Source organism: Alosa pseudoharengus, unplaced genomic scaffold (genome assembly GCF_046254945.1).
Source record: "Alosa pseudoharengus isolate Yale_2024_CS ecotype anadromous, Long Island Sound unplaced genomic scaffold, YU_APseudo_1.1 YU_APseudo_1.1_scf_24, whole genome shotgun sequence".
In the NCBI taxonomy this organism is placed as follows: domain Eukaryota; kingdom Metazoa; phylum Chordata; class Actinopteri; order Clupeiformes; family Clupeidae; genus Alosa; species Alosa pseudoharengus.
In genome coordinates this window covers 5,212,939-5,230,168 of record NW_027468689.1, presented here as the reverse complement: position 1 = coordinate 5,230,168, position 17,230 = coordinate 5,212,939, and the positions used below count along the sequence as shown (strand labels likewise).

The 17,230-nt window shown below is 39.4% G+C and overlaps 2 protein-coding genes across 2 annotated transcripts; both read right to left on the bottom strand.

The window, feature by feature from the left end:
• Positions 1 to 65: 65 nt before the first annotated feature.
• On the bottom strand, positions 66 to 3,139 carry cldn10e (claudin 10e). Its single transcript, XM_076302558.1, has 5 exons — positions 2,697 to 3,139; positions 2,328 to 2,489; positions 2,126 to 2,207; positions 1,905 to 2,015; positions 66 to 1,501 (listed from the first exon to the last, which is right to left on the bottom strand). Exons 1-5 carry the CDS (start codon positions 2,926 to 2,928, stop codon positions 1,135 to 1,137), a joined length of 954 nt encoding a protein of 317 aa, XP_076158673.1. The 5' UTR covers positions 2,929 to 3,139; the 3' UTR covers positions 66 to 1,134.
• Positions 3,140 to 6,535: 3,396 nt separating this feature from the next.
• On the bottom strand, positions 6,536 to 8,289 carry cldn10a (claudin 10a). Its single transcript, XM_076302557.1, has 4 exons — positions 8,070 to 8,289; positions 7,028 to 7,189; positions 6,817 to 6,898; positions 6,536 to 6,724 (listed from the first exon to the last, which is right to left on the bottom strand). Exons 1-4 carry the CDS (start codon positions 8,287 to 8,289, stop codon positions 6,616 to 6,618), a joined length of 573 nt encoding a protein of 190 aa, XP_076158672.1. The 3' UTR covers positions 6,536 to 6,615.
• Positions 8,290 to 17,230: the final 8,941 nt, after the last annotated feature.

Below are 17,230 nucleotides of genomic sequence, written 5' to 3'. Positions count from 1 at the left end.
ACAAAATCTAAAGAATAACAACGATGCAAGAGTTCAGAATAGGAAAAAAATGGAACCAAAGCACATACTTTTCGCAAATAATTTATTTAGAAAATAGTTTTCAATACAGACATTGAAAAGGTCCAAATGATGTCCCATGGCTGTGAGCAAAAGCTATCTGTAATCATATTTAAAATCTTAACTAGAAATGCAATTCCGAGGAATTACACGAGGGGATGCAGTCTGCTGGTTAGGGTGTTGGTGGGGCTGTTAAGCTTGCTGCTAGCTGGTTGGTAGGGTAATTGTGATACCTGCAAAGGTGCTTTTGGAGTAACCAAATTTGAATCTTGTGTGACATGGCATTCTTCAGATATCACACTCAAGGTGTTTTTGACCTTGACATTTGACCTTCAACCTCCAACTTCAACTCACTTCATCTTTGAGTCCATAAAAACACTCGTACAAAATTTGAAGCATGTACGTCAAGCCGTTCTGGAAATATAATGCTGAATGCATGAGATATGGCTGGGACTTTTATTTTGACACACAGGAAACACTTTAACAGGATGTGTAGTTCAGGTAGAGCTAGATTGTATGCTTAGAAGCTGAGACAGTTGGAATCCTCACAGGTGACACCTGTGCCAGTGTTCTGATTAGCCTGGGAACTGCTCTGAGAACTACTTAACGAGCGCAGCTGGCTCTATTATGACATCACAGCCCCCATTCAAGTCTATGGGGGAAAAATACACTTTTAATTACAAATATCTCAAAAAGTATAAACTTCTCAAAAATGAAAAATGGATAGGACGGTAAATCCTTGGAAGATCTACGGAACGGTGTTTCAACCAAATTTGTACGTTAAGCGGTTTGGGCTGAATAGCGCGCACAAAAAGGTAAAAAGAAAAATAATAATAAGAAGACGTTTTCGGATTTCAATAGAAGGGATGCATCCCCTCTAATCATACGTGTATCCTGCTGCTTGAATTTCATAATATTTACAAATATAATTATTTCTCAAAACTGTATTTAGCTGGTGTCAGACTAAGAAGAGACTAATGTTGATGTTTAAAATGAAGTTCCTTAGTGTTATCTTCACTCACACAAGCCACAATACTGGAGCTCAAATGTGCAACTGTTGAATGTTTCTGAAGAGTTCTATATGTATGAGTTTTTAATAAATAAAGCTCGCTCACTTGTGGACCCTTCTGATCTCGTGTCCCTTGAGCTCCTCCCCGATTTGGAGGATCGTGAAGAGCGAGATGACCCTTCTGACCTACGGGACTTGTCTGATCTCTCAGACATCTTTGATCTTACAGATTGGTCAGACTTTGAGGAGCGTCTGGACTTTGACAAATGCCCTGTCTTTTCTGTGATACCGGAAACGGTTGAAAGATTGGTCCTTGACGAAAGTTCAGATACAGAGGACGGTTTCGAGGAGATCTCAGACACTGTAGAGAACACTGTGGAGGCGATTGGACCATCCTCTTGGACAGGCTGAGGGGGAGCGACCAAGACAGGAGCGCTGCAGAAAACACACACATATATAATAGACAGCAGCGTAATTTACATCCCAGATACAGTATTAGTGCTCAGCATAATAATACTGAAGGAACAATCCACAAACGTATTGTGAAAGTTGTGTACAAATGGATTTTACACTGTCACAGCATATGTCTTAAAACTCTGGTTTTGTAATGCCCTAACTCTGATATGACTCCCCACACAGCACCGGAGTAGTGTGTGCTCACCTGTGTGCCAGAGCCTGAATCTTAAAGACTGAGTCCACAGGTGAATGAGTAGTGTGTGCCAGAGCCTAAATCTTAAAGACTGAGTCTACAGGTGAATGAGTAGTTTGTGCTCACCTGTGTGCCAAAGCCTAAATCTTAAAGACTGAGTCCACAGGTGAATGAGTAGTGTGTGCTCACCTGTATGCCAGAGCCCAAATCTTATAGACTGAGACCAGGTGGAATATACCACCAGCCACGTGCAAAGCAGAGCCAGCCCACCCAAGGAAGAGTGGCGTGCCAAGGTCAAACCTGGAATCATTGGGGGAAAATACAGACGTTTTCATGCTCAGAGAAATATTTGGCACTGGTAGCTGGCCATGCTTATTTTAAACATGTCAGTGTAAATGATTTAATCTTACTTTAGCCCATCAAAATTAGGATTGAAGAATTCAGCTGAGACATACACTGCATACACTGCGTAACCAGAGGCCGCTGCAATTCCTGCACAGGAGGGATAAAGTCAGACCCGCTTATACTTGCTCTCATCCTGGTACTGTTACACACTTGTATAGAACACATTCTAGGATTCCTTGTTCCCCAAATTAGAAGTAGAATACTTGCCAGCAATACAATGGCTGATTCCACCAACAAAGAGAGTTCTGTTCTTCTCCTTGTCTTTGCCGCCGATGTAGGTACACTCCATCCCCAGAAGACTCAGAATGAACCCCAGCATTCCGGTCGTGAGCGCTCCCATGAGAAGGCCCCGGACAATCTGTATGTAGTCTGAATATGAGAGAGCAGTACTATCACCACTACAGTAAAGCCTTAACTTCACTTCATTCTTACATTTTATCTTGCAAATCACTACTGTCTGTTGGACTTTGGAAGACAGAATACAGTGATACTGAGAATTACTAAATGACTGAGAATACCTCTGTCAGTAGCACTATAGGCACCATAGGCGACGGCCTGAGGCTTTTTCCAACTTACTTTCTACTGACCAGAGCACAGGGAAGTCATAGCAATTGGTGACCGCGGTAGAGTCTGTGAAGCAAGTCCTCCAGAGACTGGACCAGTACCAGGCTACGTCGAGGACTGACATTCCACCCTGGCCGCCAATGGAGGTCACCTTCCAGCCCTCCATGGCCATGGAGCAGGCTATGAAGATCCAGCCCAGGACCGTCAACAGGAAGCCCCAGATTTGCACCACGCGGATCTTCATCCTCTCTGGAAACCGTTTGAGATACACACTCACACTACAAACGAAATGTTGTTATCACCTTAATAGACCTTTTCTACACTTCTCCCTGAATTCCTGCACCTTGCCTGTTCATCACATAAATGAGAGTTTCCCTTGATGGCAAGTTCCACTGAGAGAAGGAAGGGTTGGGTTTCACACCTAAACTTGTTCTCCCACACGTGTGTATGATGAGTATGACAGACACGAGAGCCTATGTGTGTGTTTGTGTGTGTTTATGTGTGTGTGCGATAAGAAGACATGGAGAAAACAAAGAGAAACATGCTGGTGTGAACCTGAGACCAGGCAGTTTCCCAGAGTCACATTAGCCACTGATGGCCTGAGGAAATGCTTATGTCAGCATCACTGCACCAACATACTGCATCAACACTGGATCACCTCACCTGGGACAGGGGAGTGCAAGTCAAACCAAGTTAACACAACCAGTTCCAGTGAACCTCTTTATAGTCCGTTGTGCCTGGATGGCAAGAGAAGAAGTATGTTGTAATGGTCTACCTATCGGAAAGGAAATTTCAAAACAAGATCTCCCCTTTGCCAATTCTATTTCATATTTGAGCTCAATTTAACATCAACACAGGATTTTGCCCTTTTTGTTTGTATTTGAACACCTGAGAAACAGCTTTCCTTTCCTCTCCACCTCACTCAGTGGGCTGTTCACAGTGAGACTAGGCCACATGCAGAGCCCTGACATTACTCAACCAACGACCTCTCATTCTCCAGTGATGCAAAATATGTGGGTCAAATGCAGAGCCAAGGTCGTGCTGGTTTTAGACATATTACAAAGAGGCCTTATTTTTGCATGCCCCAGGCGTACCTCGCTTATTAACTATATTATGAAGATGCCGATGCTGTCTTTTATCTTCTACTCTTAGTTTTCCTCTAACGTTATTAGAAATAAATCCATGTCAGTGTTATGAATGAAAACAAATGAGGATCTAATGTGATGAAAGACTCCCCTTATTGATCTGACCTGATCTTAGGGAGTGCCGAAAGAGGGGAAGTCTGTGTCACAACTTTCATTAATCACAGCAAGGTGGACTTGGTCCATCTACAAAGAAGCATCTCAGTGTGTTGGAGGGCAGCACGTCAACTAATAACATCAGAAGGCCAATAAGATGGGTAAGTAGGTGCAGAGGCTTAAGTAGTCGTAATAATAATAATAATAAGCTAGGCCTAAAGGTTTTTACAAACTCACTTCAGAAGAAATTACATTTTTACCACCGGTAAAGGCTATCAAGGCCTAAACAACTACAGACAAGGCAAAATTCTCCCAAGATAATGCATTATCTGCAATCTCTTTGATAAACAATAGGACTGGTCATTAGGAGATTAACACACAAGGGGACACAGCTAGTAATCTAATTTTAACAAAACATATCATCTTTGCAGATACCCGGTTTTAATAAATTGGTAGGCCTCCCATAAACAAAAAAGAAGGCAGAAACTATGGCATCATGGCAAAACAAGGCCTCTAAAATTGAATGACACACCTCAATCCCAGCTAGTTTGTAGCAACATCGCCATCTGGCGGCCAGCCTAACTTATTTATCGGGTAGCGCTGAAACGAAAGAAAAAAATATATATTGGGAAGAGGCTAGATTGTTATCAAATTCTCCTTGAACAGCAACGGCGGGGCACACAATACTTGTTTACGGAAGTGTTGTGAGGGAATGTTTCAGCGCCATAAGTGATCAGCCGGAGGGAGTAAAACGGAAATGCGTATTGGGTTTCCACTTATCACCAGGTGGAGATGGACGGCTGCTCTTGGGACTTCAGTAATTTCCGAGTCAGTTTTCGAGTAGCCTAGGCAATGGATTGGCTGCAGCACGAGATTTTAAACATGCATTGGGGGTGATGTGGCTACACATCTGTCATCAGTTTCCCTGGGTAAATAGCCTAGGCTATAGATCTTTCCTCCTGTCTTCCACTCAGGGTGCGTGGACTTGGACACTTGTTTAAAACCCCTTCACTGATTAGAGCTTCCAAATCAGTTCTCATCTCAGATCTTAGGTCATAGCCTACATTAGGGTAGATTTCAGCAAACATTTATGAAAACAAAAACATGAATTTCATTATAAGGAGTAAGACTTAGGCTACAGAATCTGTATTATTATCCTAGGCCTACTAAATAGGCATAATACATGCTGATGCTCATTTAGTCAGCTTGTGGACAGATATTTGTTCACACATTAACTGAATTGTCATTTGCAACATGTTTATTCGGCTTGCTACAGTAGGCATTTGATTGTCAGTATGCATTTTGGATAACAAAAGGTCCTATGGGGAGTTTCCATAGGCATTTTACAAAACGCATGAGCATACCTTGGCAAGTAATGGTCTAAAGCACTCATATTTTCATTCTATATTGATCTACTTTTGCACACAACTTCACAAGACCTGGTGCTATGGCTCAGTTGTGTTTCTAAGGGATATCAAAAGAATTAAAGGGCTGAAATGTGGTCAGTTCAGAGATGCTTGTAATCCGGCAGAAAGAAAAAACTATATTCTATCCTCTGTAACTCTGTGTGAGTACATCACACAGTTATTTTGACTGTTTCCTACGAAAACTACAGGTTCTCAGCTTTCTATAGAGGTCCAACATTTGATGGTAGGCCCCAAAAGAGGTGGGAACAATTACATTTTTATTGAGATCAATGTGGTTAAGTTTGTTGTAAAGCAACTTGCTGCCAAACTTATGCAACTTTTTTTTTTATTTTGAATGAAAATCACTTTAATATCAGATAGACTATTGTGTTCCTAGTGTATTGATGGGACTGAAACTGATACATGCTATATTTCACCTCCAAATATCACAAAGTCTATCATGAATCACACTATCACGGACAGCATGTTGCTGAATCCTTTCTTATAAAAGCTGAAATGGTGTCGGTCCAGCATGCAGCGTTGCAGCACCCCTATGATAGCAAGATAGCATTTGTTCTCTCTCATCTCTGACTTCGGGCAATGGAGAGGCTCAATTGTTCTGTACTCATTTGTGAAACAGGAGAACTCCAAAGCAGACGTTGCAGGAATAGCTCTCAGCCTGCTATAGCAGTATGGCTGTGTATACTAGGCAGCCATCAAACGTAGGCGTTTCTCCCAAACTGTCTGGATGTGCCACCCTGGTCCTGGGGGTCCTTTTGGAGGTTGGTGGAGGGGTTGTGCCTTTGGTGTATGGAGATGAAGGAGGCATCTCTGTTGTAGGAGCGCTCAGCGTGTCTGGGAGAGAAGAAGAATGTGCATCAGTGTTCTTACCAACTAAAACAAATAGGCCTATGTGGATATTTGACATGAAAATATGGAAAATATATTTATATTTGCATATACTAGATTCAGGAAGGAACTGTTTACTTGCTTTATATGCTACAATCATTAGTGTAGAATTAATTATCAATTAATTACTAACTGGTCATAGTGGTCATGATTCTCAAATGTAATGATGCAGCATAAGTTGAAATAAAAAGGATCAATATTAAATCATCATCATTACTATTAAAGCAGTAGAGAGCAACAGCAGCAGCAGCAGCAACAATAACAATAATAGTATAGCATTCTTACAGTGGACCTTGTATGATATATTGCACAAAAGCTATTCAGTTTGGCATAGAGTTGGAACATGCGTCAGACTGCAGAAATCAGTGTCTGAGTGACTTACCTCAGACTGAGGCCCTCTGTTAGAGACAGGCAGAAGATTAGGCCTCCTAATATGCAGAGAACAGACCCCCCCCAGCCAATGAACAACGCAGCACCCAGCTCGAATCTGGTGGGATCGAGACAAATGTTAACACCATTGTGAGCACAGTGAGGTTTATTTTGTGTGTTGGGTTGATGTTATTATAGAAAAATACTAACTTTTGGGCGACAAACAAGGGATCAAAAAATTCAGATGTTATCCTGTGTGCGTAGAGAGAGCATGCAGTCAAGGAACAAAGACCTGCCCAAAAGAAGGTTATCAGATGTAAAATCTAATGTTACTTTTCACATCCTTTAATAAACTTGGGATGAGTTAAGTGAAGGGTTCACAGACTCCTACAATCATTCAAAGCCAATTTACAAATACCACCATTCAGGATGAAATTGAAGCCGGCCACACTGGCTATCCGGGCCTTTGTTGTTTCAGATCCTCCGATCTTGGTGCATTTCATCCCCACCAAGGCCAGAGTAGCCCCAAAGAAACCCAAACACACGGCAGCTATCATCAAACCACGACACACCTGTATGTATCCTGCAGTAATCAGAGAGAGAAAAGACAAAAAAGCTTGTTCAGTTTTAAGGTTTCAAAGTTTAAGGACGCTCATGTAATTCATTTCAAAGGTGTGTATAGCTTCAGGATAGGCCTACATTAATTTCTCCCAGACATGGGATAATGAGGACATAGAATACACATGTCCCTCCGTAGCAGTCAAATATGAAGGAGATTAATCATCAGGCCTATTACTCAATGCCACATGCTCCATACTGTTTACACAACTTCATGTAAAAAATAAACAAACAAATAAACAATACAAGCAACAGTCTTCATGAGAAATATGTACTGGATTATATGGATGATTTCTTTTCAGTGAGCTTTCAATTTACAATAATAAATGCAACATTCTCATATTTTACCTCTGTGTACTTCCAAAACGTTTACTTTTCAAGGCCTTTTTAATTGCCAATATATGTAAAATTGTGCTTTTATTTTCATGCAATATTTTAAAGTAATAGAATGGTGTGCATTAAATTATAGTGTACCAATTGAAGTCTATGAATATTGCCTGATACTAAATAGCCTAAAAAGTTTAGTCTTATCAAAGTCAATATTTCATTATCTAAACTGGAGCATGTGTCTAAATATGTTTCTCAAAAGATACTGTTATGTCACTGTGGAAATTGCAATCAAATGAATTATTTATTGAGTTGTTCAGGTTCTTCCTTCCTACTCTGATTATTCAGTAAAATAAAGACTAAATGTTGTTTTGATTCGTCATTAGCCCATAAAAAGAAATATAATTATCTGGAATCTGCTTGCTAAAATACTGTAAACTATAAATTCACACTCAATTGCAAATCTACTGTAGACATTCAATGGCAGGCATAATAAATAAAAAAATAAATGAACAGACCGTCTAATGCAAGCATGGAAGGGAAGTCTTTGCAGTTGGAGACCCCTGTCGAGTCAGTCACGCATGTCTTCCACAGATTTGACCAGAACGTTGCTGTTGTGATGACCGTCCCATCCACGGAGGAAACTTTCCAGTAGTCTGTAGCAACAGTAGAGGCTGTGAGTACCCATCCAGATATAGTCAACAGAAAGGCCATGATCTCGGTCATCATATTACTCATTTTGTTCAGGCTCAAACGTTGGTAAATATTCTCAGTGTGCTGACTTCACCTGACTTAGTTAAGTTATAGCAAAAGAGTGGCACTGTTGCACAGGACATGGAGCTGCCGTATCTGCAGGAGGGGGAGGGAGAGCCCCTGGCAGCACTCCTGGCTGACCAATGGTCTTTTATTCCACACTGAGTAGCCATCAACTCATTGCTCTATCACACATATACACCCACACACAGCCTGACCACATCACTCTGCAGGGATTATGAATGACGCTCGGGGACGATGAGTCTTATCAAGACGATCTGGTGAGTTAGAGAGCGGGACGTCATGGAGAAGTGAAGAGTCTCGCTAGCGGAAGATGTGCAGAGAAAAGAGGCCAAGGTGGAGGTAAATTATGCCATTAAAGTTAGATGAGAGCTCCACCTATTGGTCAAAATTCACAGGAGAGGTTGCCTCACATGTGATAGACTGTGGCAGAGACTGGCGCAGTTTTAGTCATTAATCATGTTGGAACACAGTCATTTCTGGTAATGGAGCTTTGGTGTTGAAAATTAGAGCACCCAAGACACATGTTGTAGCCTAGTTTAAAATTCCTGTTTAGAATTTTTTATTAGGTGATAATAGTCAAAGGCTAGTGATTTGGACATTATACCATTGGGATGTGCTCTTTAGAACATTGGTTCCCAAAGACTGGGTCGCAGGAGATTTTATTTGGGTCGCCAGCACAATTTATGTTGTGTAATAGGCCTAGCTTATACCATTTAACCAGGAAAGCTATCAGTTTTCTATTAGGATATAGTTTGTTTACCACAGTGACAGCCCTAGAATAGCTCTGAAACTGGGGGCGAACGCGTCGCAGAGGGGGCAGCGTGCATCTCACTCGCAAAAGGAAACATTTCTGTGGGGCGCCTGCTATGGACCTCGCAGTTGCAAAATGCAAGGGACATGAATCAGAATGAACATTAACGGACAGCTTCCGTTGACCGATTAAAATATAGTTAGCCTACCATGCTGTCAACTAAAGCAGACATCCGTATACCGGGCATGGCTATTCAATTTGCGTCATAGGCTGATAGTTTCGATTGTATGCACTCTTTAAAGTTAATAGCAGCCTTCTCACATTCCTTATTATTACAGTGCATGAAAATGCACTGTACTGTTCTTCCAAGGCAACAACATCAACAACAACTTCTTATTATTATTCCGCTTACCACTTTTTCCGTACACAATTTCTCTTGAACAGTTTAACTTAGAAACTTCGTTCAAACTTTATAACGTAGGTCTTCAAACGGACCAAGCTGCTATGTCTTTTCAACTTTGAAACTTTTATACTTTTTAAACTATTAAAGAAAAACTTTTTAAAAATCCCCATAGACTTTGCCGATTATGACATCATAATACGGCCATTAAGCAATTAGAATCCTATGGCAGGTGTTCAGGCCACCTGCAGCCTCAGGCTTTAAGCATACAATCTGGGTCAATTAAGACTACACATCCTATTCAACTGTTTCCTCTGCCCAAAACTGTTTCAAAATAAAAGTCCTCACTACAATAATCCACTGTTAAACAATGTAACCCATTAAACCACTGAACTTTCTACATTCAACTTTTAAACGGTCTACTTTTAAACTATCATTAAACTATCTATCTATTAAACTAGCTGTCTATCAACAACTTTTAAACTATCTACATTAAACTTTTAAACTTTTAAACTATATACATTCACTAGCTGTCTATCAACAACTTTTAACTTGTCATCAACTATGTCAACACTTTTCATCAACTATGACTCCTACCCACTGTAGCTAGTTAGCATGATTAACAAAGTTAGCATGTTAGCATTGCTAACATTTTTAGCAAAACTATTAAAAATGATTAGCTAGGTTAGCTAAGTCACATGGTTAACATAGTTAGCATGTTAGCATTGTTATCATGCTAGTTAGCATAGTTAGCATAACAACTAAAAATGATTAGCTAGGTTAGCTAAGTCACATGGTTAACATAGTTAGCATGTTAGCATTGTTAACATGTTAGTTAGCATAGTTAGCATAACTACTAAAAATGATTAGCTAGGTCAGCTAAGTCAAATTGTTAGCATAGTTAGCATTGTTAGAATGCTAGTTAGCATAGTTAGCATAACTATTAAAAATCATAAGCTTGGTTAGCTAAGTCACATGGTTAACATAGTTAGCATGTTAGCATTGCTAACATAGTTAACATGTTTAGCAAAACTACTAGAAAATGTTAGTTAAGTTAGCTAAGTAGCATGGTTAGCATGTTAACATTGCTAGCAATGCTATAAAACATTAGCTAAGTAGCATGGTTAGCAGAATTAAAAATCTTAGCATAACTGCTAGCAAACATTAGAGCCATTCCAACTTTCAGTTATCATCAAATATCTACTTTTAAACTATCAACTTTTATTAAGCTATGCAACCACCATGTCTATCCTAGCATCACCGTAGTAACCATCTCTGTATTATCTGTTTTAACTATACATGATATTTTACATCACAACTTTAGCATTTTCATGCACTGGTAATTCCTTGGAATTGCATTTCTAGTTTCGGATTTAAAATGCACACCAATGCATTATATAAGGCTACAATTCAAATGGACATTTAAAAGCTATTATTATAGTGCATGAAAATGCACTATACTGTTCTTCCAAAATTTCTTATTAGAGTGCATGAAAATGCACTCTACTGTTCTTCCTAGGCTTCTTCTTCTTCTTCTTCTTCTTCTTCTTCTTCTTCTTCTTCTTATTCTTCTTCTTCTAACGCAGTTAATGCAGCTTCAACCGTTTAACGTAGAAACTTCATTCAAACTGCGTTGCGTAGGTCTTACTTAGGACATGTGGGCTTTGTATTTTTCATCTTTGTAACTTTTATACTTTTTAAACTATTAATTAAAAACTGCTCAAAATTTCCCCATAGACTTAACATGGGCTGATGACATCACAATGGACTAATTAACTTGATTTGCACCTGGTATCATCTTCCAGCTGCTCATCTAGGCCCCATCAAAGAATCAGTTCAACTGATTGCACCTGTATCAACTGCTTTCTACTGAACTAGACCAACTCTCTCTGTCTCTCCATTCTACAAGGATATAAGACACATTTCCTCCAACTTTCTATCCATTCATCCTCTTCAAACCATTCACTCATCCACCCATTAAACTATCCATCAACATCCATTAAACAATCTGCCTATCAACATCCATTCAACTTTCTGTCTATCAACATCCATTACACTATCTACATTTAACTTTTAAACTATATACTCTGTCTCATGCTTTAAGCATACAATATGGCTCTATTAAGACTGCCGTTAAGCAATTAGAATCCTATGGCAGGTGTTCGGGCCAGCTGCATCAACTGCCAGTCTCAGGCTTTAAGCATACAAACTGGCCCTATTAAGACTACACATCCTGTTCAACTGCTTCCTCTGCCAAAAACTGTTTCAAAATAAAAGTCCTCACTACAATATTTCACTGTTAAACAATTTAACCCTTTAAACTACTGAACTTTTTAACTGTTCAGCCATTGTAACTGTTACTTGTCATCAACTATGACTCCTACCCACTGTAGCTAGTTAGCATGGTTAGCATGGTTAGCATGTTAGCATGCTAGCATGTTAGCATGCTAGTTAGCATTTTTTACAAAACTGCTAAAAATGATTAGCTAAGTTAGCTAAGTCACATGGTTAGCATAGTTAGCATGCTAACATGTTAGCATGCTAGTTAGCATTTTTTGCAAAACTACTAAAAATGATTAGCTAAGTTAGCTAAGTCACATGGTTAGCATAGTTAGCATGCTAACATGTTAGCATGTTAATTAGCATTTTTTGCAAAACTGCTAAAAATGATTAGCTAAGTTAGCTAAGTCACATGGTTAGCATAGTTAGAATGCTAGCATGTTAGCATGCTAGTTAGCATTTTTTACAAAACTGCTAAAAATGATTAGCTAAGTTAGCTAAGTCACATGGTTAGCATAGTTAGCATGCTAACATGTTAGCATGTTAATTAGCATTTTTTGCAAAACTGCTAAAAATGATTAGCTAAGTTAGCTAAGTCACATGGTTAGCATAGTTAGAATGCTAGCATGTTAGCATGCTAGTTAGCATTTTTTACAAAACTGCTAAAAATGATTAGCTAAGTTAGCTAAGTCACATGGTTAGCATAGTTAGCATGCTAACATGTTAGCATGCTAGTTAGCATTTTGAGTAAAACTGCAAAAAATGATTAGCTAAGTTAGCTAAGTCACATGGTTAGCATAGTTAGCATGCTAGCATGTTAGCATGCTAGTTAGCATTTTTTACAAAACTGCTAAAAATGATTAGCTAAGTTAGCTAAGTCACATGGTTAACATAGTTAGCATGTTAACATGTTAGCATGCTAGTTAGCATAGTTAGCAAAACTGCTAAAAATGATTAGCTAGATTAGCTAAGTCACATGGTTAACATAGTTAGCATGTTAGCATTGCTAACTACTAAAAATGCATTAGCTAAGTTAACTAAGTTAAGTATTGTCCACCTATTTAACCGTTCAATCATTCCAACTATATTAAACCTTATCTTCCAAGCAAATCATTTAACCATATAAACTATCCACCTATTTAACTGTTCAGTCACTCCAACTATATTAAACCTCATCTACCTAGCAACCAATATAGTTTGTTTTTACTCTGTATGATATTTTACATCATATTTTTTGCATTTTCATGCACTGTATTTCCTTCAGGAAATGCTTTTCTAGTTCTTATTTTTCTTCTTCTAACGCGTTTAATGCAGCTTCAACCGTTAGACGTAGAAACTTCATTCAAACTTTGTTACGTAGGTCTTACTTAGGACATTTGGGCTATGTATTTTTCAACTTTGTAACTTTTATACTTTTTAAACCATTAATTAAAAACTATCAAAATTTCCCCATTGACTTAACATTATGATTATGACATCACAATACGGCCGTTAAGCAATTAGAATCCTATGGCAGGTGTTCGGGCCACCTGTTTCAACTGCCAGTCTCAGGCTTTAAGCATACAAACTGGCCCTATTAAGACTACACATCCTGTTCAACTGCTTCCTCTGCCAAAAACTGTTTCAAAATAAAAGTCCTCACTACAATATTTCACTGTTAAACAATTTAACCCTTTAAACTACTGAACTTTTTAACTGTTCAGCCATTGTAACTGTTACTTGTCATCAACTATGACTCCTACCCACTGTAGCTAGTTAGCTAAGTTAGCTAAGTAACTTGGTTAGCATAGTTAGCATGCTAGCATGTTAGCATGCTAGTTAGCATTTTTTGAAAAACTGCTAAAAATTATTAGCTAAGTTAGCTAAGTCACATGGTTAGCATAGTTAGCATGCTAACATGTTAGCATGCTAGTTAGCATTTTTTGCAAAACTGCTAAAAAATATTAGCTAAGTTAGCTAAGTCACATGGTTAGCATAGTTAGCATGCTAGCATGTTAGCATGCTAGTTAGCATTTTTTGCAAAACTGCTAAAAATGATTAGCTAAGTTAGCTAAGTCACATGGTTAGCATAGTTAGCTAGTTAGCATTTTTTGCAAAACTGCTAAAAATGATTAGCTAAGTTAGCTAAGTCACATGGTTAACATAATTAGCATGTTAGCATGCTAATTAGCATAGTTATCATAACTAATAAAAATGATTAGCTAGGTTAGCTAAGTCATATGGTTAGCATAGTTAACATTTTAACATTGTTAGCATGCTAGTTAGCATAGTTACTTGGTTAGCATTATTATCTTTAACATAGTTAGCATAACTACTAGCAAACATTGAAGCCATTCCAACTGTTAGTTATCGTCAACTATCTGCCTAAATAATTTAACCATTTCAATTATCAACCTATTTAACTGTTCAGTCATTCCAACTATAGTAAACCTTATCTACCAAGCAAATAATTTAACCATATGAACTCATCATATTTTTGCATTTTCATGCACTATATTTCCTTCAGGAAATGCTTTTCTAGTTTCCTCTTGTTTTGCACCTCGCAAATCTTTTGGCTATTGCGCAAAAGCCTCTTATTCTGAAATGTATTCATTTCACATTCTTACAACAACATAGCTTGTCACAAAATCAATACACAGCCTTAGTATAAGGCCTACAAACAAGCAAACGTTTAACTTGCGGATTCAATGCGGATTCAACTTTCCAAAGAAACCTTCAGAAATAGGCTTTATAACGACTTGAGTTATTTGCTATGTTTACATCGGAATTAACGCTGTTATGGATCCATTTGTCTGCAACGCAACATAGCCTACAACATCTCTCTTTAGATATACAGGAACAGCTTACTATGTTGAAGAGTGACGATTGCGTAGAATGCAAGAATAGGCCTATCCCCAAACTCTCGGATGCGCATTAAAACGTTATCTTTTAGGTAACTTTCCACGCTGATCGTGCTCAAAATGCAACACAACTGTGTTCAAAGCAGGATGAGGAAAACCTGAGGTTGTGTGTTTGTACAAAACTGAGCGAGAATTTTATAGCTTTGAAAATTTGTTTCATGTGTAATTGAGATTGCAGAGTTGTGGGAAACTGAGTCAGCGCATCACCAATCCCTGTAATAGTAGTGGTTGTCGGCCAGACCTAGGCGCTATTACGTATAGGCTACATATGGCAGTGTAGAATGGTTAGGGGGGGCATATAAAAGTTTGAGAACCTGTGGCCTAAAACAATATTGGTGTTAGATCTGAAATGAAATGGGTCGCGATGGTCTGTCATTTTTAAAAAGTGGGTCCCCAGAAAAAAAGTTTGGGAAACACTGCTTTAGAAGGTGAATATATGACCGCTTCGCTAGCGGCAGTCATATAGGGATTGTCAAAGTTTTTTTTATTTATTTATTTATTTTTTCGTCATCTACTTCCTGAAATTTTGGTCAACGATACCCGGGACACCGAAACACCGGGGCACATGAAATTTGGTGGGTATGTTGCCCCACTAGACTTTTACGGAAACATTTTGTTTGGTCCCTGGGGGCCACTCCCCCCCACCCCCGCGCTGGGCCCCCCGAACCCCAAAAACTGCAGTTTTTCCTAAATAACTACCTGAACAGTGGCACCGAGGATGAAGACATTTTTATGGTATGTTGGTCTCAAGGGCCCACATCAACCTAGCCCATAATCACTCATTTGTGATTTGCACCCCCCCCCCCGGTAAAAAATAAAAATGCAATATCATTCTGCTTTAATCGCCCCTCTCTTCAGTTAAGATGTTCAGAACTGCACCAAATTGTATGTGTATGATTAACCTGACATTCTCTGGGGGTATGCCAAGTTTTGTAGAACTTCATTCATGGGGGGGTCTAAAAAAATTAAGTTATGTGTACATTTGGGCAGCCGTGGCCCACTGGTTAGCACTCTGGACTTGTAACCGGAGGGTTGCCAGTTCGAGCCCCGACCAGTGGGCTGCGGCTGTTTGGTCTCTGCATTTAACCCAATCGGTGAATTAGTGAAACACAAACAGCACACAGTGAACACAGTCAGGTGAAGCACACACTAATCCCGGCGCAGTGAGCTGCCTGCTTCAACGGCGGCGCTCGGGGAGCAGTGAGGGGTTCTCTGCCTGCTTCAACGGCGGCTGAACCCCTCACTGCTCCCCGAGCGCCGCCGTTGAAGCAGGCAGCTCACTGCGCCGGGATTAGTGTGTGCTTCACCTGACTGTGTGTTCACTGTGTGCTGTTTGTGTTTCACTAATTCACCGATTGGGTTAAATGCAGAGACCAAATTTCCCTCACGGGATCAAAAAAGTATATATACTTATACTAGTGACTGTACACTCATTGGCCTGTAGATGGTGGTGCACACATATACACACACTCACACAGGAACGCACATACTATCGCTATCGGCAATTAGAACAGCCGATACATAATTACAAATTCAGTAGGATTAAAGGAAAACCAAATATTCATCATCATTTGACTGCATTTCCAGTATTGGCGTTAGTAGTCGTTTGTCCACCAGATGGCGCATTGTTGCAGTGAGACATAATTTTGTTGGAAGTTAATCTACTGTAAAGTGGGTTGGAAAGACAAGGACAACACTGTAGTTTACCGCAGAGAACGTCTAATAAGGGTAGGATGATTTCCACATTAAATGTAATTCCCATATCTTCTTGAAGCCGAAATAAATCTGAGAATGTTTATCGGACATGCTTGGTTTTTACTGCAGGTAGGCTACATTAATCTTGTAAGTTATAGCCTAGGAGGTAGGTAAAATAGTGTTACCGTTAGCATTGGTTGAGTGATGGAGGCCAATTTGATTATGTATTTGTAGAAAACCATAAATGCGGTTATAGGCTACCAAGCAAATTGATAACAGCACTAATTCTATCTTTCGACTGTCATCCCATTCTCTTATGACCATAACCTAGGCTACTAGCAGGAGCTAAGTGAGTTAGCCACAACACGTTCGCTAACGTGATGGTTTTCTAATGGAAAATATAGGCTACCTGAAAGATAACCTGTCTATGATGCATCCTAAACACCGGACTGGGACATTTCTGCTCAAAGTCTCAAAAAGCCAGAGTCAACGTTCATTCCCAAACACCCACTAGGCTACTTCAATCCTCTATTTTCAAAGGTAGGCTAATTCAAGTAAGGAAGAGCATGGCTCAAAGTAAAGTAGCCTAACTAGGACTGAAACATAAATTCGTCAAAGTTAATAATAAGTGTCAACTCGCCGCAATGTAGATTTATTAACGCACCCGTGATGATCTACATCTCCATTTAAACCAAATGTTTTAGAGCGCACGTTGAGAGATGTATCCAGGACAGGGCTGTACCTACACATACAGTATTTGTTGCACGTGCTACAAAAATCATTCTTTGCGATGGATGATTTAGTACCAACGTTACACCAGTCCGATACAGTTTTGCCTATGGCTATAGCCTACCGTGAGACTGAGACGCTTTTTGT